The 22,083-nt window shown below is 41.7% G+C and overlaps 1 protein-coding gene across 3 annotated transcripts; it reads right to left on the bottom strand.

Moving 5' to 3' along the window:
- Positions 1–1,718: 1,718 nt before the first annotated feature.
- DDX3X (DEAD-box helicase 3 X-linked) lies at positions 1,719–14,452 on the bottom strand. 3 transcript variants are annotated; one of them, XM_075263985.1, is made up of 19 exons: positions 14,161–14,452; positions 11,584–11,641; positions 11,446–11,496; positions 11,047–11,127; positions 10,186–10,293; positions 9,353–9,479; positions 7,608–7,766; positions 7,425–7,524; positions 7,027–7,162; positions 6,789–6,874; positions 6,607–6,705; positions 6,357–6,517; positions 6,062–6,206; positions 5,830–5,974; positions 5,545–5,726; positions 5,342–5,459; positions 4,900–5,053; positions 4,687–4,808; positions 1,719–4,233 (listed from the first exon to the last, which is right to left on the bottom strand). In XM_075263985.1, the coding sequence occupies exons 1-19, from the start codon at positions 14,203–14,205 to the stop codon at positions 4,151–4,153; spliced, it is 2,160 nt and encodes a 719-aa protein (XP_075120086.1). In that variant the 5' UTR covers positions 14,206–14,452; the 3' UTR covers positions 1,719–4,150. The 3 variants fall into 3 exon arrangements, with proteins under 3 accessions (XP_075120086.1, XP_075120087.1, XP_075120088.1); XM_075263986.1 differs by having other exon boundaries at positions 10,186–10,299; positions 11,056–11,127; XM_075263987.1 differs by lacking the exon at positions 11,047–11,127 and having other exon boundaries at positions 10,186–10,299.
- Positions 14,453–22,083: the final 7,631 nt, after the last annotated feature.

Genomic DNA, 22,083 nt, shown 5'->3' with positions numbered 1-22,083 from the left:
CGACTCTGCCCTGGCACAGGCGAGCATCCTCAAGACTGTCTGACAGTCCACTAGCCTTCCATAGGAACTGGCCAACCTCCAAACTGTCAGGTTGAATCTCCTCTGATCCTGGCGCAGTGGAGGTGATTTACTGGTAGTAGTGCGTACACACTGCTTGAAGAGTGCGCAATCTGCCAGTACAGAGGGAGGAACTGTCTCGCCAGAAGAAGCCATGGATGGCAAGTATGAGTGGAGTGGATGTGGTTGGGGGGAAATCTAGTGATTAATAGAGATGAGCGAACTGCGTTCAATCGAATATCAGACCGTTCGAGGTATTAGATTACAATCCAATACTACGAGGCAAACGCACTAAAAATTCGTATCCCCTCCCACCTTCCCTGGCGCTTTCTTTGCACCAATAACTGCGCAGCGGAGGTGGGACAGGAACTACGACAAACAGAAAAAAAAAAAAAAGGAAAAAAAGTAATTGGTTGGCTAAATTAGATGACCTCCAATTTATATGAATAGTGGATTTAATATCCAGGTCATATGAGACTGAACTATGTGACTGTGCGACAGGGATAGATGTACTGGCAGGGTTAGCTAGGGATTACCTTTATTTAGGTGGGAATGTTACTCACCCAGCTCTTTGGGGCTCTATCTCATCAGGATCCCTGTCAACATCAAATCAGTAGGTACCCAACACCTCCACCACTCAGCTGTTTAAAGAGGACACTCTGGCTGAGAGCTGGGACCTCTTTACTATTTACACAATGTATAGTGCTGTGCTTGATATTGCATCACTTGAAAGAGACCAAGTGGCAAATAGACCATGTGGCCAAAAAACATTAAGTCACTGGCCTGTGAAGCAGTTTCCAACAGCTCATAGGCAGGGTCCAGACCCTGCCAAATACATATTGATCACCTATCCTACAGGATAGGTCGTCTATATTAAAAGACCTTGAAAAGCCCTTTAGGCTGGGGCCAAGTGGTGTAATTTGCCACTATTTGCCCACAGCATTTTACAATAAGAGCAAAATTGAGGGGATTCTAGCAAATTCAATGGCCACTTTGCAGTAAAAACTGCACTGCGGACATGCCACGATTTCCAAAGTCAGCAGTTTCCCTATAGGTATAATTGAAACAAAGTCTCCAGAGGAAACCTTTGTGAACTCTCTCTAAAGTGCTGTGGGAAGAACAGTGATGCATTGCCACTGCAGTTTTTCCAACAGCACTTTTTGCTTCAGGACGTCATGTGGGACACTACAGACAAAAGCTCTGAAGTCTGCTGGGCGGCAGCAGACATACTAAGTTCAGTTTATAAACTAAGTATTTAACTAGCAAACTCCACCACCTAGTGGTGATATATATATTATATGTGTGTGTGTATATATATATATATATATATATATATATATATACACACACACACACACACACACACACACATTTTATATATGCGCAGTTTGACTAGAGAGGAGAGTTGTGGAGTAGGCAGGCTACACATACAACTCCTTCACAAAGGACAACTATGCATTTAGACAAACTAAATTTTATTTTGAAGCTTGAGTCTGAGTGAGTAAAGAAAACTTCAGGGTTTTTTCCCCCCAGACATTTCAACTGAATGTATCCTACTTTTCTCCACAGCCCTGCTAGATAGTCTTACAATAGCTTAGTAGATCTACACCAGTGTGTCTAAGAAGAAAGTTATATTCAGGAATCAGAGAAAAACAGAGACATTTATTGTTTGCCATTCAACTTTTATTTTAATAAAATCAGTAATGCACAGCACATGCAGTGCCAAGCATCTATACTAGTACAATAAGCAAAGTCTAAACTAAAGCGACTTGAGGGTCAATCTTGACATTTAGCAAGTTCAAATCCATTCTTTGCATATAAATGAGTGAACCTTATTCTTGTTAAAAAGGTATTGCCAAAGTTACTTGCTAATATGTAATCATTGAGGACACAAGTCACCAATTTTCAGTATGACAAAGATAAACCACATGTTTGAGGATTGCAATGTGCCAGACATTCACTGAAATAAAAAATAAAGTAACCACACAACTAAACAAAACTCACGCAACAAACATCTGAGAATCTGGACACTTCACGTCAGTGTTTTGAAGTGTTTCATTAATATCTTAAGACAAGTGTATCAAAACCTTGGCATGTTTAATTTCAAATTGCCAATTTTATTTCAATTACACCAGAACGTTATGGCCGCTCAGCCAATACTGGGTCTGCTTAATTTGACTTAAGAGTTTAATATGACTTAACATTAAAAGCTCACACTACCCCGAAATATATAATTTCACGCATACGTTGACATTCAACATTCAAGTGCCAGTGTTTTTGTACTGTCTTTTGGTCAAGTTTCTTTAAGCTTTCAAAGAATCACTTAGGCTTACAAAAATAAATATTTGTCAAAATGTTCAATAAATATTACACAAAACTAGCAGCAAAAAGTATCTAGAAATCCATTGTGTGCAAAATAGTTGCTTCCCCCATCTATCACTCCCATGGTCCCAAATAAGTCTCAATCCTGCCCTAGACTCCAAGCAGTGTTTTTGCCATTGCAAAGAGACAAAAAGAAGATTTGAGGTTAAGGACACGTACACAAGACTTATATAAAAATTCTCTGAATGTGCAATAAAAGAAGTTTTGTAGAAAGTTATGGGCAAAAATGTACAAGGGCCACCTATATTTTAAATAGCACCATAACAATTACCTCAATACTGTCAAGTGCACCTACAAAAAGACTTAGAGCAAGGCACAAAACACTTGTAAAAATCTATTGCACTTTAGATTTTTTTTTTGCCATTCCTATGCCACTAAAGTTGTTTGAATTCAACTACATATAGTAAGCTAAATTTCAAGTGGCAGAGGTGTAAAGGTGGGAATTACTCTTTGGCCAGATTTAGCATTGACATACTAAATACAATGGAAACCTATGCAACTAAAACTGACTAAACTGCACACATTAGCAGATTTTACACCTTGTGCAGTCATGTACATTTGTTCCACCAAAGATCTTAAGATTTCAATTTACTCATCTGGAGCCATTTTACAAAGTCTACTGTAAGCCAAGTATGTTTATAACCTCTCGACGCAGCTTGAACAGAGTAATGTGAATCTGCATTAAAAATAAAGCCTGCTGCATAATTCTTCCTGTTCATTCCCTCTTGACCAAAAAACATTAACACTAGCATGCGTTATTAGACCAAAATCAGCCAGGCCTGTCACAGAACCCCAAACTGCTGTGGTCAGCCATTCTGCCATTTTTTTCCTCATGACAGGCTTAAATTAATTTAATGATGATACCTCCTAAAAACTATTTCAAGTTTCAGATAGTTTAACGTTCCCTGTAATGTTTGGCCCATAGCTGGCTAGCTCACAAGTTACTCTCCTGCCTAAACATTGTTAAAGGAATTGCTGTATTGCGTTCTCTGAAAAACAGTGCCTCACGTGTATGAACACTCATACACCTATGTGACTGGAATGGCTTATTAAAAAGACTTCAGGTTCTAAGTACCTTTCCAGGATAGAGTGAGCAAATCAGAACTTAACTTCGTACAGTTTGCCACATTAAGCGCCATTCTGATATGCGTTAAGGTTTTGTGGCCTCCGGGAGGCAATCTTAACAGAAACCCTAATGCGGGCTGACTGCACGAGTTTGTTTTCCCTTGTAATATTTAATGCATGTATGAAGCGATTCCTGTTTTGAGTTGTATCACACCTGTGTGCCAAGGTTTGATTTCGCCCAAGTTCAATAAATTTATTTTCTCGTAACAATTTAGATCTTGAGCAATACTGAGCCAACAGGACATCAAAATAAAAAGTTGTCTAAAGTTAAAGGCACAGTACATTAACAAACAAATTTATCCTCAGTCAAAAATAAATGCAGTTGTTGGGAAAGGGGTGGACTTGGGAATTAATCCAACACTACAGCAATGAAATCTTCCAACACCATCAGAGTAGGTCTCTCATTTTTCCTATTGTTTGTTTTTCTTCATGGCCCAGAGCTCCCTTGAAAAAAGAAAATTCGGTGGAGAATCACAGCTGGTAATGTACAAGTTCTTGAAGCTACACAAGGTATAGTCTGGCTAAAGTTACACATGTGGTTTCCATATTAGCGATTTGGTTGAGTCATTTTTTTGCTGCAGAGTATTTAGTTGCCCCACCAGTCAACTTGGGAGCTGCCACCATAGTTCCCACCATAGCCATCACTGTTATAGAAGCCGCCATATCCACCTGTGATGAGAAAGCCAAAACAAGAGTTTTATGAATGACGAACAAGACCTTTTCCTTTACAATCTCCTAATTTCATGGGAGGTCAAACAAAAACCTATACATATACAGGGAGACTGCATTATTTCTTGAATGGAAAATGAACTCTCCCCCCCCCACACACACACACAAAAACAGTCACTTTTTGTTTAACCTACGAATGCAGTCAAAGACCACTACTCATTAGGTAGGCCACTGCTACCAGAAACAAGCCCCCCCCAAAAAACAAACAAAAACCCTACATAAGCTACATATCTGAAAACAGTGGCCACAGCATAGAACTATAATTACAATTAAGAAATTCCTTAATATGAAGACATGACTTAGAAGGCAAAATGAAAACCGCTACACGCCTGAGTAACAATGTTATAAACCCCTTCACAAAATAGTGCGACAATTAGAAAGTTACAAACTTACCTCCTCCAAATCCTCGGCTGCCACCATGACCACTGCTACGGCCTCCACGACTGCTTCCAAAACTGCTACTTGCACTACTGCTCTGCCTATAGTCTCTTGCACCAAATCCACCACTAAACCGACTACAGAAGAGGGTAGGTGGAGAGAGAAAAAGTATATTACACACTATTTAACATATATGTAATTACGCTATTTAACACAAAAATATCTTACCTCTTTGACCGGCCTCTGCTGCTGCTCTTGTGATGCTGTTCATATGCCATGTTCTCCAGCCAAGATGGTACCTCTTGTTTTGCTTCTACCAATAGGTCAAGTAGGTCTTTTGTTATATTAATGTTCTTTTCATTGAAAAAGGAGGTTGCAAGACCTAAAAAAAACAAGACAAACAAAAAACTAGTCAGACTAGAGATAAAAAGGGTACATTAAGTCCTGTTAAAATTGCATAAATGACCCCAAAAATGTGTGAAAGAAAAAGGTCCACACTTTTTCTTTATGTATGGTACAAACTTGGCATCACTTGATAACAAAGACTACCCACATAGGGAAAATTAGACAATGATAAATATCTGCTATTAGTGATATTCAGTTGTACAATGACGGTCAGTCATCCTAGTGCTTAACAATTGACCCAAAACAAAAGTACTGCCACACTTACCAAGATTACCGACACGGCCTGTACGACCTATTCTATGTACATATTCCTCAATGTCACTGGGCAGGTCAAAGTTTATAACATGCTTGACATTTGAAATATCAAGACCTCGTGCTGCTACCTGAAATAAATAAAATGAATGAATGAATGGAGAAGGCACTTATATAAATGCAGAGTTATTCTGCCACACAAAATAAAGCGCTTACTGCTGTTGCCACAAGGATTGGGCTTTTTCCAGATCGGAACTGATGAAGTGCTTCTTCTCGATCTCTTTGAGATCTGTCTCCATGGATGCTTGTACAAGCATAACCTTCATGGTAAAGGAAGTCTTCAAGTGCATCAGCACCCTTTTTAGTTTCTACAAACACCAGAGTTAATGAATCCTTGCCTGAAAAAAATAAGTTTTAGCGTGAGCAGTATAATGGCACTTAATCTGAGAACCATTTACTTGAAATAGTAAGTCTGCCTGCATTCAAAGGCTTGTAGCTTACCTGTTGCATTGAGAAGATCCAGTAAAAAGGATCGTTTATCCATTTCTTCTACCCACACTACTTTCTGTGTAATGTTTTCAGATGTGGATCCTACTCTGCCTACTGCCAAGAAAATGTATTCATCTAGGAAGTCTCGTGCAAGAATCTTGAGGAAGAAAGAATAAGAAATTGAAATGTTAAGTTTTTATTTTTGGGTAATAGAACAAGTCCAGTTATGGCATTTTATCAGTACCTGGATTTCTTTGGGGAAAGTAGCACTAAACATCATTGTTTGACGAACACCCTTGGGAGGCATGGTGTCTTGCTCAACAATTCGCCTAATCTGAGGCTCAAATCCCATGTCAAGCATTCTATCAGCTTCATCCAATACAAGATACCTAAGGAAAGAAAAAGTTTAAAAAAAAAACAACAAAAAACAAAAAAACACCATGACTTAGTTAGAACAATAAGCTGAATATGCTAAAGCAAAACTAAAATCAGAAAAAAAACAAAAAAAACCCCAACACACCAACAAGTAACTGACATACTTGCAACAGTCCAAGCCAATTTTCCCACGTTCCATCATATCAACGAGACGACCAGGTGTGGCCACAAGCAAATGACAACCTCGTTCCAAGTCTCTAATCTGCTGGCCAATGTCAGCACCACCATACACAACACATGGTCGAACTCTGGACCTATACGCAAACTAGTAGGGAGAGGGGGAAAAAAATAGCTATAAATGGCTCAAATTTTAGAATGTCTTAAGTGCAAGGAGAAGGTGGTGAATCGGCATACCTTTCTGGCTTCTTCATAGATTTGTACTGCCAGTTCCCTTGTGGGAGCCAAAACAAGAGACAATGGAAACTGTTTGCGTCTTCCATATCTTCCATTATCCTGAAAGGCAAATTATAAAAGCCGATTAACAACCCACCTAGACATGTCGAACCATCACATGCTTGTAGTTTTAGAAAAAGTACCTTTAAGTGCTTCATGGCTTCACCAGGACCGTCTGCATATATTTGACTTAGGATAGGGAGCAAGAAGGCTGCTGTTTTTCCAGAACCTGAAAGCATGGGATTCCCAAGATCAATTGGCGTATGAGTAGTGTATATACACACTAATTTTAATAAAAATACATTCCAAGTTGGATTGAGTGTTTACAATGTAACAATTTTACTTTATTAATTGGTGTCCTTTAATATTCACAAAACTTACCTGTCTGTGCACAAGCCATCAAGTCTCGCTTCTCTATGATAATTGGGATTGCATGCTTCTGCACTGGAGTGGGCCTTGTGTAGCGCGTCAGCTGAATGTTTCCCATAATAATCTCTCCCATGATGACATCGTGGAACTTTGGTGACAAAAAAAACCCCCAAAAACATTTAGCATCTTCTGTCCATGGACATAACATTGCACACAGCAAGACAGAGCTGGGGGCTAACAAGCTATGAACCTGTGCCAGAGTAGGTGGCAGCAGGCACAACATTGTATTTCGGCATGCAAATAAAAAAAAAAGCTATGAAATTATTCAGAGAAGAAAGCTTAATTGTATTCAACAGAATAGAGATTTAGACACATGAACGTTATGTTAGCACTTCACACTAAATACATACACTTTCTATGTGGGGAGGACAGTTTGTGCCTGTTGCTTCCACTGGAATGTCATCATACTTCTCAAAGTTTATGCCAGTATTGCTTCCAGAGAAGAGTTCTCTGTTGAAATAGATAAAAAGTAATTAGGAAACAAAGTCCCTATCAAAAAGAGGCAGAACTAGGCCACGTGCATTGATACTCACTGTTCTATGCGGTCATTGGGAGCAAGAGGCTTTGACCAGTCATCTTCTTCATTTCGCTCATCTGTCCAACGACTGCTGCCACGATCGAATCTACCAAAACCACCTCTGTCACTGCGATTCCCCATGCCATCATAGCCATCTGTACGACGGTCATCAGATCTACATAGTGCACAATAAAAGAGTTTGTGTCCCTCTCTTGGAATATTAAATAAGCTCAACAAGGGTAAATCCAAACAGGATCAAATTACTACAGATTTTACCTGTGAATTTACACAGGTAAGACTTGCAGCAAATTACCCTATGAGACGATTTATGGATTTCATCCACATGCTGTAGAATTTTTCAGTATGGATAAAACCATGTGGTGCAGATTTTAAAACCTGCAATATATCAACTTATGCTATAGATTTTCACTGCAGATTCATGACTCAATGTAGAAGGTAGGGCTGGGCAATAAATAGAACAGACCACACAATATGAACTTGCTCACAGATTATATCAATTTCCATCCATATAATCTTGTTTGACACTGCCATTAGCTAAAGAATGTGTCACTAACTACACTAAGAATGGTATAGAAAAGTGGTTTTAATGTAAATAGGGGAGTATCCTAAAGCAATTGTTCGCTAATTGAATATTTTCTTGAATATACGTTAATTAGGATTTTGATTTCGGTCATGATTGTCCAGCCCTAGTAGCAGGGATGAAATACATGGTAAACTTGTTGCAAAACTTCTCTCCTGTGTGGACTTGTCTTTATTGCAGTCTCAGAATATACTAAAATAGTTAGAAAAGGTCCTCCATCATACACTGCAGACTGATCTTTTGGTGTACTGAAAGCTTACCTGAGGCGCAGTAGGTCCTTTATCAGTTTATGCCCTTGCTGCCATGGTGCGAGAACGGCACACAGGACTACCCCTCAGGTTTATTGGTTGTGGAAAGAGATCTCCCTTTACTTGTGTGCACAAAACACAAGGTATTTAACAACCATTAAATATAACCCCCTCCCATGGCAGACAGGATTAAACTATACACTTTATATTAAATAAAAGGTGCCAGCAAACCAAAAAAGCAAGTTGCCTAGAAAAGCATTATCCTAAAACCAATATTCTGGTGAACCTTCAGACAGCACAGCTAAACAAAACGTGAAGTTTTGCGACTCCTGCAAAATAAATTGCATGCAAATAAGGTTAAAATTGGGGGGAAAAAAACTAATACAATTTAGAGATAGCAAGAAAGGCCCAGAAACCAAGATGCAATGTGTAAAACAGTAAACAAAGTCTGAAAGCACAACCAAATTTATTTGCATACACTTGAAGCATCTTGAAAACTGGATACTTTGGGAAAATTTGGAAATAATTTAAATCACATTACCTTTTTCTTATGTCCTTAAAAGACAGATTACTACTCAAACTACATCTAATACACATGCATAAAAATGAAGTGAACCTGGACTTCAGACCATTAAAGGGGCTTTTCAGGACAGTTATTTTCCATTAGAAAACAAAAAAAAAAAAACAAAACAGAAAAACCCAACTTCAGAAACCCCCTTTAATGACAGCACAAAAATAGCTTAGAAGCTCACAACTTGCAATTTTGGATTTGGAGGCATTTTATATTTAACACAAGGCTTAAATGTAAATACTAGTCACAAACAATACAGATGCATCCTACATGTGCACACAAGATGTGATTCGAAGGATATTTTAAACCATTCTAGCATGATTCCTTGGTAAAGCACTCACCTCCGTGCCCCACTACCTCTGTCATTAAATAGACTAGGTCTGCCACGGTCACCCCGTGATCCAAAACTGCTGTAAGCATCTTTGTCTCTACCAGAATTCCACCCAGAATTATCTCTGTCATAAAATCCTAAAAAGTGAGAAACAGCAGTCAAAAGAAAGCAAATTTATTATGGAAGGACATGGAAGTTAGAAGTAACTTTGATCTATCCTAAAAACATCCATACTGGAGAGAGCCTTTGGGCTGGGCCTCATATGATTCTGTGGTTTGCCTGAAGCTGAAACACTGGAATTTTAGAAACTCCTATCCCCACTTGGTGGAAAAAATATGTGCAGCAGACACATTGCAATATCCAAAATAGTGGTGATTTTGGAAATCCTAGCATGTCAATTATACATACGGAATCACTGGCAGTTTCCCTATAGGGGAAACCTCTGCAAACTTTCTGTGCAATGCGCTCTAGGAAGAACTGCAATACGTGTCCGCCGCAGTTTTACCATGGGACGTCACATGGGGCCTTAGCCTAATAGTGTTCCCTGATGTTTTGACTCAAAAAATATGCAACAATCTTATGCAATATTGATAACAGTATAGTTAAAATAAACCATTTTAAACCCACGGCAACTTTTCGGACTGCACCCAAAATTTGTCCCGATTCTGACGCCACAGCTCTGGTCCCATCAGGGAGGGACCAACCTCCAGGACACCCAGCGATCAGTATAAGGGGCTGCACCATTACTGTTCTTGCATCATCAACTATACGTTGCTAATAAAGCCACACATTACAATTAAACTTAATTGGAGAAAAAAAAATAAAATCACATGGTAAATTTACCTCTATCAGTGCGACCAGAACCTCTGTTTCCATATCCATTCATACGACCATCACGGTCATCATGAGTCCCATTTATATAGCCATTTCCTCCACGACCAGAGTCCCATCCTGAATCTTGTGGAGGGAATAAGATGCTATTTAGGTGGTGTTGATGGAAAACTGCCTGTCTATAGCAACTTGTGTTGAGAATAGTCACCCAAACCAACCAGTTATAACTAGTGTCTAAAAGCAAGCTAAAGCAAGCTGACAAACCCCCAGTGTAATGCATATTACATGCACATTAGTGAATTATTTTATTGCTGCCAGATTCCCACATGTGAAGATATAGCTGAGTTTATTATACCGATGGAACCAATCACTTCTAACCAAGGAAATGACAAGATTACAATTTAGGAAATTAAATCCTAACAAGCCTGCATTGGAGTCTGTTTAACACATAATATCACAAGACCAAAGTCTCATATCAGATGTGCTCTGGCCAAAAACAGTATTGACAAGTAGTTTTTCTACAAATTGACATTGTATTTAAGTTTATGGCAAAACAACATGTCTTCACGGTCCATGGCCACAGCACAGCAGTGGGAGGGCATTCACATTAGCAGTTTATGGTGATCTAAAGTACTAGTGTGAATAGACCCAACAGAGCATTAATGCAGGCTCTCATCACGGTAGCATCTAACCATTAAATAATTTAGCCACAAAGCCATGTGGAACAGTTGCAGTATCACAGGAGTGTGCAGAAGACATTGCTTTAAACAAAGAGCAATTGAATTAAGATTCCACTGCAATTCACGGGCAGCTCAATGGCTAGCTTATAGGCAGGCCAAGCTATTGTGCAGCCAACACACCAAGACAGGTAACCAACCGTACCATTCCTTTGGGACCACCAATCACCGTAGCCCTTATACACATCTACAGCTGGATACTGACACCTTGGATAACCTACACGATAATACATCTTTCAGAACAAGTTCGCCAGCCTCTTTATAGTTTACAGACAGCTGAACAGGGTGTAAAAGTTAGTTCTGTGTCTAAAACTGATTATAGAAACCTCCTGTGTAATTTTTGGACTGCTAACCCCTCAAATTTTGCACAGTAATTTCCCAGTCGTTACATATTGGTGACATTGAAGTAGGTGTAAGCAAACACCTACAAGATTCTGCCTCATACATTAAGTCATTTGCAGCGACTAATGTACGCAAAGTAAGATCTCAAGTGCAATTTTATACAAACTGCACCCGACCGGATGAAGACACTTACCATTTCTTGAAGCTTCTTTGTTTCGCAAGTGAGGGGGGATATAACGTCCTTCTATAGATAGAGGGGGAAAAAAAAAACGTTTAGGTAATGTAAAGAACACAACTGACTTATACATGAATCAACATCACGTATACTTACTAGTCGCAGAGCCACCACCACTTTGAGCGTCAGCTGAATTCAAGTCTAGCCCAGCAAACTGATGAAGAGAAAGATATTGTTACTTACGTATATCAGAAATAAAGCCACATATATTATACTATGGTACCATGAAAGTTGTTCCTCGAGCATACTAAACATTGCGTAGTTCCTTGATGCATGCAAGGCAGTATACACAGTGTACGCAAGACATCTTCTGGCTACATGTGGTACTGCAGCCAAGGCACCAGCAAGATGTTACGAAAGACAAAATGGAGGCATGCCAACAAAAGATGCTTTAGCAAAGTTGCTACCTTGCCAAACACCACAGAATTTCAATGACATAATGCCTTCAGTGGGTGGAGTTTTACAGAACGTAGTAACCACAACTCTTGCTCGTAATAAAAATGAAAATAAAAGTCCAGAAATACTGTTCAAACCCCATAATCCTCAATTAAATGGCAAAGTACAATTCTTATCTGCAAACATCTTATAAGATTTCCTATAACAATCCAGATACTAGAGCACAGTTACAGAACACTACAATGCAAACAGAGTCCCAATAAAGACAATTGTCCTCATATACATACATCCGTCGCCCTCTAATAGTCCAGAGCACAAGTGATGGCCATGTACACCATTTATATCTGTGGGGAGACAGTTAACAGGACTCTGCCATCTTTGGCAGTCCCATATGGTGATAAATGCAGTACAGCACAAATTTGTGTCACTCTTCATACAGAGGGAAATAGAACATCTATTAATATTGCAGGGGACCCAATGGTTAAATCCCCACATAACACAAGGTTCCATACTATGGAGAGTTGAGAAGAGGCTCTAATAAGCCAATCCCTTTAAGACTTTACTAACTTCAGCTCCTTGCATCCTTTAGAGGGGTTTCTCATATGAAGTAAAGGATAACCTACCCTTAGTATAAAAGTGATCAACTAAAGATGGACAGGAGTCCAACACCTAGGCCCCCAGCCAGTACAACCCAAACACCTGGACGGGACTGCTGTGCGAACAAGCCACAAGATAAGTGAACGTGACGTGATGGACGACAAGTGGTACTGGGAGTCCTGCAGCAGCTTTAGACAACTCGCAGGGTACAGTTTTTCTTCCCTACTTCTATCGCTCTAATCTTTCCAGTTAGTTTTGGTGCCCAGTGTGTTAGAGGTCTCAGGAGCAAGAAAGGGGTACAACTCAGAGCACTCTGACATTGCTCAATCAGAACTCAGGAGCACACCAGAATCAACAACTTCCCTAAGACCACCCATTTGACAGACTATTTAGTATATCAGACAGAAACTGAACTGATTGCTTAAGAATAGGGGACATATGGAGAATAAAAATTCAACTGCTCAGAACCAGTGGATCTGCATTAAAAGATGCAAAGAACAGATATTATATAGATATATATTTTATTATATACATACATTATATAATATATATATTTTAGATATATATGAAAAAAAAATTAGCTGTGAAAAGCAGCATGTATTTAACCCCTTTTATCAGCCAACCCACAAAAGCAGTGATGCCAGTAGTCCAGCACAACATCAATAGGTTACTGCAGTTACATGCCAACCACAGGGCCTGTAAACAAGACTGGCAATAAGCTTCAAGACATTGTGCTGGATTGACAGTGAATAGACAGGAAGGCGTGGCCTTATTTTAGAGTACAGCCCCTCTTACACTCCCCTCCCCCTCAAGAAAAAGTAGGCAAAGGCTGAGTCCGGCAGTGATTGAAAAAGTTTTTCCTGGAATCCCTTTGAAGTGTACAGGAGACCTGACGTCTGCCATTACAACTGAGGCATCAATCAATATTTATACGGCCAGATTCTGATTCCATGCCCTTTGAATAAAGTTACTGCTTATGGCAAGCGAGCCTGTGCACACAAACACTTAGAAAACTAGGTCAGGCATCCCGCAGGGATCGAGACGTGCCAGCCTGGAGACCGCACACTAGGGTGCCTTGTAAGGGCAGGAGGGTCCTCCATACCACGTGTTCAAGGACTCACTGGAGAATGTGGGAGTTTATAACTGTATAGGCCACAACGATCGCCCTCACTCACTTACATAGAGAGCAGTGAGATGCCGCCACACAGGATCGCGCAGTACACGGAGGGCCGAGCCAAGTAAGCCGGCTGCGTGTCTTCCCCCTCCCCCTTTCCTCTCACAAAGGCCGCCATTGTGAAGATGCGACAAGCAGGCCTCACCGTCCACATCACAGCCCGACACCCCAGTTATACAGCTAGAAACCCGGATGACCGAAAGGGAAGGAACCGAAACTCGATCCTCGCTAACGAGAGTGCGTCATCACCCCGCCAGGCCCCGAACCCCACACCCGGCCCCGATGACGCACCCGGAGCACAAGCCTGACTCTGATGTAATCCCCGGCACGTAATCTCCCGGCCACAGGACCTCGCGGGAGTGAAGGCTGCCCACCCTCAGTAAGGCCCACAATCTAGGGAGGGAGAGTTATATAACTGCGTACACAGGCGCTCACTGCCAGACTAGGCCGCCATTGTCTACTTCGCCAGCGCGCACCCCCCATCCCCCACACGTACATACACTTACCTGCTGGTCTAGACCGTGAACATTTTCGACGGCCACATGACTCATAACTAAACGATAAGAAGGCCGGGATCCCTCGAGCAGGAAATTGGTCGGTACGTTGTGATAGGAAAGTAACGGGGGTGACGAACACAACGACGGCCTCACAATTCTCGAGCTTGGTTACGTTTCTGACTAACAAAAAAATGAAACTTATAAAAAAATGGTAAATTTATCGCTAGTACTTCAATCTAATGCTGATCACTGGCGACGCGCACAGTACGAGAGGCTGCTCCCAACTGAACGCCCGGGCGAGCCGGGCCGACCTCTTAAATACAGACGACGTGCTACTGACGTCAATACGTATGTGGTCGGCGTTCTAGGGTGGGTGGAGCCTGGTTGGCGCGCTCCCGCGGTCTGGACCTCGTTGTGCCTGTTGTGTCAGTGGCTCCTGTCTCTGGGCAGCTTATGCTGACACGCGCCTATCACAGGCAAAGACGAGCTGCTCGGGAAGAATCGCGAGACTTCCGCTTGGTTCTACCGTGTGGTAGCGTGGCGCGATAGTGCGGGCTGTGGGGGCTTCTGAGGAGACAAGTACATGTTATTGCTGAGGGGACTTTTGAGGAAACAAGTACATGTTATTGCTGAGGGGACTGTACTTCTGGCACATTGTTCTACAGAATAGCTTTGTTGCTCGCTTGTTTTGGAGGGGGAGTCTGTTGACCAAAGTATTTGGACTACTTTTTTTTTTAAATGTGTATTGTCGGATGTGGTATGAACATGGACATATTTTACATATGTTAGAAGTAATGTAGACTTTCAAGGGGGGCCCATAGACTTAATTTTTCCTTACCTCATCCATGCAGTTTTTTTAACTGGACTCAAGGGGTCAGGACTGGCTCCACCCTTAGGTTATAGGCTTGGAACCGACTCCATTCCCAGGTTCCTCTGCCGCTTCCTTCCAAACCAATGTTCACACCAGTTAACCTTGCTATGGCGGAGGGTTTTACTATAGTCAGCCAGCGGCCATAGCACAGGTAAGGGGGCGGTCACACTTGTGCCCAGGTCTGTCTGCCGGGTCTCCTTCCTATTCCCCAGAGAAACTATAGGGCACGGCTTCCCAGTAGTCAGTTTTAAAACCCATTCATTTGAGTGGGTTTTAAAAGCAAACCGCTGGTGTCCATGCGCAGCCTCTCCGCAGGGAAACAGGTTTATTTTGGCCAGACACAAAAGTCCTGCATGTCCGACTTTGTGTCATGCCAAAAATAAATAAATGGTTTCCCCGCGGAGAGGCTGCATACAGTCACCGGTGGTTTGCTTTTAAAACCATTCGGTGGTTTACTTTTAAAACTGACCGCCGGTAGGCCGTCCCCTATCCAGTTTCCCTGGGGAATAGGACAGAGACCCAATAGGCGGACATGAGTGCAAGTGTGAACGCCCCATGAGTGACCTCTCTGAAAATTAGTTATTAGGAGGAGCAACGTGCTGGTCCTGGTCTCATGACACAAGGTTGGAACTATTTTGGAACCTTGTGTCCGCTTTAACAAATGCGTAGATGAATATAGTCCCTGGACAAACCCTTTGAGATCATACCTGGCAAGTGTGGGCCTTCTTATTAGAGGGGTAAATGGTGTTATCTCACTAAAGACAATGGCCCACGTTTACTAATATTTGTGTTCCCAACCTAAGATATTTCCTCCAAATTTATTTCAAATCTGTACATGTTTTTGACGGTATAAACTTCTATTGCAGCGGTTTTATGCTTGAAAAATTCCCACATTATTTTTTTTCAGCTAGTGGGGGAAGTGGTCTGCCCAATGTTGAAGCAGAAAAGAATGCTCCAAATACCAAAGAAATGACTGAGATGCCAGAAGAAATGCACTGAATTCGAAATAAAAAAAAAAAAAAAACTTGAAACAATGTAGCTGTTTTTTGAGGCTTACACAGTCAAAATCCGCTTGAAGACTGTTCCACCACATATTGTTTTCAGTGGTAATCCATGCTGTATTCAGTTCCACAGCAGTATAAACTGCACCTTGTTTTGCGCAAATGGGTATCAGGTTTTTCAATGCCGTTGTGAGCAACTATCTGTTCTCATGCTGAGTGACTGAGGTCCGAGACATCGGAAGTGTCTATGATCATGCTCTCCCCACTTCCTAGCAATAGTGGAATGTTGGCCATACACATTAGTTTATAGGCCGTTTTCAATTTTTGACTCTCCTTCCAAACACCATAATGTTTTTTTATTTTATTTTTTCCCCCCGTTCAGAGCCATATGAGAGCTTAAATGGTACCATTATGAAGAATGAATAATTTGTCCTATGAAATGTAATGAGAAGGTGGGAAAAAAATTCTGAATGGAGGGGAATTGGGAGAGAGTGCATTTGTTCGACTTTCTTTTAGGTTTCATTTTTACGGCGTCCACTATGCAGCCAAAATGACGTCATCTGTATTCTATGTTTCGGTATGTTTCCATGGATACACAAAAATATATAGTTTCATTTACATTTTAATTCCTTGAGAAATCCAAAATGTTGCAATTTTTTTTTTATCTATCTTCTGTGTACGTGGATACATAGGGCAACTTTTTTTGGTGGTGCCAGGTGTATTTTCTAGTTATTAGGGTTGAGGGATCGGAAAAGATCGGATCCCAATCGGCGATCGAGTTAATTTCGCAATCGGATTCCAATCCCACCTAAAAAAAGATTGGGAACGGAATTCCGATCGCTCTACTTACCTGCACAGATCCGCTATCACTACCCGTTCTTCTTGTTCCTTTTCTCTCTCCTTCACATGCCTTCAGAGCACCGTGCACGCCCCTGCCTCCCAGGCTAGTGTTAGAGATGGCAGAAGGCGGGGCTTGTGGCTTAGGAGAATGTGGGCGGGTACTGGGAGGGAAGACGTGAGTGATGCACTCATGTCTCCCTGCCCTGTACCTGCCCACACTCTCCTAAGCCACAACAAGCCCCGCCTACTCCCAGCATCTCTAACACTGGGAGGCGGGGGCGTGCACGGCGCTCTGAAGGCATGTGAAGGAGAGAGAAGTGGAGCAAGAAGAACGGGGAGCGGCAGCAGATATGTGTAGGTAAGCGGACACCAGGGGGGACTAAGTAGCCAGGGGATTTTTTTTTTAATGATTACACAGCATGGAGTCCAGAAATTGAAGCGTTCAATTTTTGGACTCCATGCTGTGTAGTGAGTAGGATCGTTTTTAAAATTCGATCATTAAAAAAAAATCCCATTGATTTGCATTAGGATCGAAATCGGGTTGACATGGAAAATGATCGGAAATCGGATTTTGAAAACGATCCTGAAATTTCAAGATCGGCTCAACCCTACTAGTTATTCTATTTTGTGGAATGTCTGTTGTTTTGATAATTTTTTATTCAGATTTTTATCAGAGATGAAACAGAGAAAAAAAAACGGGATTTGACACTTTTGATTTTTACAGCCAGGAGCCGTAATGTCTTTTTTTTCTATAGGCCTCTGTGCTGTTAGTATGAGCAACTAATGTGTTAATTACTTTACTGTCAGGGGCTGGAAAAATTACAAGGGGGTTAGTATTGGTAAGGTTTAGTGTAAAAGATATATTTAATCAGTATGATTTTATGATCACAAAGGCAGCCTTTCGATTTTGAGTTCTAAATAGAGTATCAAATCTAGCAACACTCCGCCCCCCCCGAAACACTATGGATGGTACTAGGCTTCTGCATGTTATGTAGAGAACAGGAACATTAATATGAGTTTACTCCATTTGTGGTTATTTTTTGTGAGTCATGTAAAAAATACAGCGAGAGGAAGTTAGCTGCACCCTCATATTACAATGAATCTTCAGCAACCACCATAGTGTTCACTAAAAAAAAATGTAAAAACTAGCACTTCGAACATACAAAACCACATGGCATTCTGACTCAACCCAGATCATACTTTTCACCATTTGTGTTTTGTTAAGGGGCACAGTCAATGTGTGTGGTGGTGGGGGTAAGATTGGCGTTCCCTACTAGAGTTGTAATTAGTTCCCTCATGGACCCCGTAAATAAATCTGACGCATATCAGGAGGTTCATATGACAGAATTGAAATCTTCATCAGCCAGATGTGTAAAATAGTATAACCTACAAATTGGCTCATCTTTGGCGCAAATTAGGTCTCTGTGCTAAATATGCACCACTTCTACCAGAGATTTCTTGCATACCTGTGATAGTAGATTTTCCATAATGTGTCTAATACACTCATTCACAACAGTGTAAGATTCTCCATAGGAGAGTGCTGTACAGTGTTGGCCAAAAGTATTGGCGCCCCTGCAATTCTGTCTGATAATACTCATGTTCTTCCAGAAAATGATTGCAAGCACAAACTCTTTGGTATTAATATCTTCATTTATTTTGCTTGCAATGAAAAAACACAAAAGAGAATGAAAAAAAAGTCAAATCATTGATCATTTTACACAAAACTCCAAAAATGGGCCAGACAAAAGTATTGGCACCCTCAGCCTAATACTTGGTAGCACAACCTTTAGATAAAATAACTGCGAACAACCGCTTCCGGCAACCATCAATGAGTTTCTTACAATGCTCTGCTGGAATTTTAGACCATTCTTCTTTGGTAAACTGCTCCAGGTCCCTGAGGTTTGAAGGGGGCCTTCTCCAAACTGCCAATTTGAGATCTCTCCACAGGTGTTCTATGGGATTCAGGTCTGGACTCATTGCTGGCCACTTTAGAAGTCTCCAGTGCTTTCTCTCAAACCATTTTCTAGTGCTTTTTGAGGTGTGTTTTGGGTCATTGTTCTGCTGGAAGACCCATGACCTCTGAGGGAGACCCAGCTTTCTCACATTGGGTCCAATTATGCTGCAAAACTTGTTGGTAGTCTTCAGACTTCATAATTCCATGCACATGGTCAAGCAGTCCAGTGCCAGAGGCAGCAAAGCAACCCCAAAACATCAGGGAACCTCCGCCATGTTTGACTGTAGGGACCGTGTTCTTTTCTTTGAAGGCCTCTTTTTTTTTTTTCCTGTAAACTCTATGTTGATGCCTTTTCCCAAAAAGCTCTACTTTTGTCTCATCTGACCAGAGAACATTCTTCCAAAACATTTTTGGCTTTCTCAGGTAAGTTTTGGCAAACTCCAGCCTGGCTTTTTTATGTCTCTGGGTAAGAAGTGGGGTCTTCCTGGGTATCCTACCATACAGTCCCTTTTCATTCAGACGCCGACGGATAGTACGGGTTGACACTCGGACCCTCGGACTGCAGGGCAGCTTAAACTTGTTTGGATGTTAGTCGAGGTTCTTTATCCACCATCCGCACAATCTTGCGTTGAAATCTCTCGTCAATTTTTCTTTTCCGTCCACATCTAGGGAGGTTAGCCACAGTGCCATGGGCTTTAAACTTCTTGATGGCACTGCGCACGGTAGACACAGGAACATTCAGGTCTTTGGAGATGGACTTGTAGCCTTGAGATTGCTCATGCTTCCTCACAATTTTGCTTCTCAAGTCCTCAGACAGTTCTTTGGTCTTCTTTCTTTTCTCCATGCTCAATGTGGTACACACAAGGACAGAGGTTTAGTCAACTTTAATCCATTTCAACTGGCTGCAAGTGTGATTTAGTTATTGCCACCACCTGTTAGGTGCCTCAGTTAAGTAACAGGTGCTGTTAATTACACAAATTAGAGAAGCATCACATGATTTTTCAAACAGTGCCAATACTTTTGTCCACCCCCTTTTTTATGTATGGTGTGGATTTATATCCAATTTGGCTTTTTGACAATTCTTTTTGTGGTTTTCCATTGAAGACAAATTAAATGAAGATAATAATGCCAAAGAATTTGTGATTGCAATCATTTTCTGGAAGAAAATGAGTATTATCTGACAGAATTGCATGGATGCTAATACTTTTGGCCAGCACTGTAGATTACACTGAAAATTGGCAGAGAGAAAAGTCTTGCACGAAAACCTGGCGGACTCTGTGAGTGGCCTCTCTGTCAATGCGATCTCCTAGGAGACCCAAATGATGGAATGCCTGATGCAAGTGTGAACTCTTCCCTCACTTCTTTTTTTAGTAATACTTCTTTTTAAGCTGAAATCAATAAAAGTTATATTTTATTTTCATGCTAAATTACTGATAGTTCCTTGAATTGTAGCATAGAGTACCCAATTATTTAGGTTTTGGGCCGAATCAAAGAGCTAGGATGCTGTGGGGTGAACCACAATTTCTCTATCTTCATCCATTAGGAGTAGGCGTGGAGAGTGGACAAGGCCGGAACCTGAGAGTCATCATAAGCTTTCTAGAGAGCCTGTATCTACCTCTGGCCCACACAAACCAAAGAAGTGTACCCTGCAATGCACAATCCTGTTTGAGACCATCCCGGTATCGGGATGGTCTCAAACAGATAAAGCAACTTACCGTAGGTAAGACAGTCATCTTGAACGCGGTAATGCAACCGAAAATGGACAGAGGCAATCCCCACTACTTAGTAAGAAGGGCCTGAATATGCCTGTAAATTGGGGGAAATTTGCTTGATATATTTGGGAGAAGGACCCTGTGAAATATATGCCTAGGTAAGTCAGTGAGGAGAACTGCCATGTGTACCTAAAAGTAACCTGAAGGCAAGCCAAGCTAGAAGGGGGAATACGGATAGGCAAAGCCTCCGTCTTAGAGGTATTAATCTTGTAACCAGACTGACGCCCAAAGCGAGAGAGGAGAGCATGGCGGTTGGGAAGGGAGATATCATCTGCAAACAGCGAAAGCTTAAACTCCCGATCACGTACACAAACCCCCAAGGTATTGGGGTTCAGACAAATGGCTGCTGCCAAAGACTCGATGTAAAGGACAAAAAGGAGGGGAGACAATGGGCACCCCTGCCAAGTACTATTATGTAAGCGAAACTGGGGGGCGTGGGGAAGCTTAACAGTGGCTGAAGGAGTCGAATAAGGGCTCTTGATTGCCGAGAAAAAAGGACCCCGTAAACCATAAAAGGTCAAGGCCTCAAACAGGAAGGGCCAGCCTAGGCGATCAAACGCCTTTTCTGCATCCAAGCTGAGTACCAAGAGCTCCAAGTATGACCACGAAGTCAGGTCAATAAGATCAATAGTTCTAGTATTATCGCCATCCTGGCGGCAAGGGACAAAATCTACTTGATCCTTATGGACCAAGGAGGGAAGAAAAGTATTTAGTCTAGATGCAAGAAGCTTGATAAACAGCTTAAGATCTGTATTCAAAAGTGAGATGGGCCTACAGTTTCTACAATCAAGAGAGTCTTTACCCGGTTTCGGGATAAGAGTGCAAGAGGGAGTCTGGGATGGCCTCATCTGCAATGAAATCCAAAATAAAGGGACAAGGTGTGGAACCAATTCCACCCCAAACACCTTGTAGTACAAATAAGACCATCTGGGCCATGAGACTTCCCATTAGGTAGCTCCTGGCGGAGTTCAGAAGCCTCATCAACCGTGATGGACTTGTTAAGGCAGGCAAGGTCAGCGAATGAAAGCGTAGGTAAGCAACAGGAGGCCAGAAAGTCCTGCAGAAGTGTAGCGCGTGCCGAAGGGTTTAAAGGGACAGGAGGGAATATAAGTCAGAGTAGAAGGCATGGAACAAACGAGCAATTTTACTGGGATCATATACAATAGCCCCATCAGGGCGCCGCAACGCTTAGGCCGAGCCCTTTTCTCGTCGATCACGCAACTGGCGGGCCAGGAGGGTATGAGGCTTACTAGCTCTATCGTAATATTGTTGTCTAGCATAGAGCAGCAATTTGGTAGTCTTTTGCAAGAAGGCCTCCCGGATTTGTGCCTGGAGATCTATCAAGGTTTTAAGAAGAGCTCGGGATGGGTGAGCCACCATACTACTCTTCGCATGACGTAAGTGACGCCGAAGGTCTTCAAGTCGGACGTTTGCATCTCTCATTAACTGAGAACCAAGAGCTATACAATGCACTCTCATTACCGCCTTATGGGC

The sequence above is a fragment of the Leptodactylus fuscus genome, chromosome 2 (genome assembly GCF_031893055.1).
Source record: "Leptodactylus fuscus isolate aLepFus1 chromosome 2, aLepFus1.hap2, whole genome shotgun sequence".
In the NCBI taxonomy this organism is placed as follows: Eukaryota; Metazoa; Chordata; class Amphibia; order Anura; family Leptodactylidae; genus Leptodactylus; species Leptodactylus fuscus.
The sequence above is the reverse complement of the archived record's forward strand: the minus strand, read 5'-3'. Positions and strand labels throughout refer to the sequence as shown.

Coding starts and splice junctions, on each gene's coding strand:
- DDX3X (XM_075263985.1), bottom strand. CDS start 14,205: ATGAGTCATGTGGCCGTCGAAAATGTTCACGGTCTAGACCAGCAG. Junction 11,642..14,160: donor TTCACGGTCTAGACCAGCAG/GTAAGTGTATGT, acceptor TCTCTTCATCAG/TTTGCTGGGCTAGACTTGAA. Junction 4,809..4,899: donor AGCAGAGGCCGGTCAAAGAG/GTAAGATATTTT, acceptor CCTCTTCTGTAG/TCGGTTTAGTGGTGGATTTG.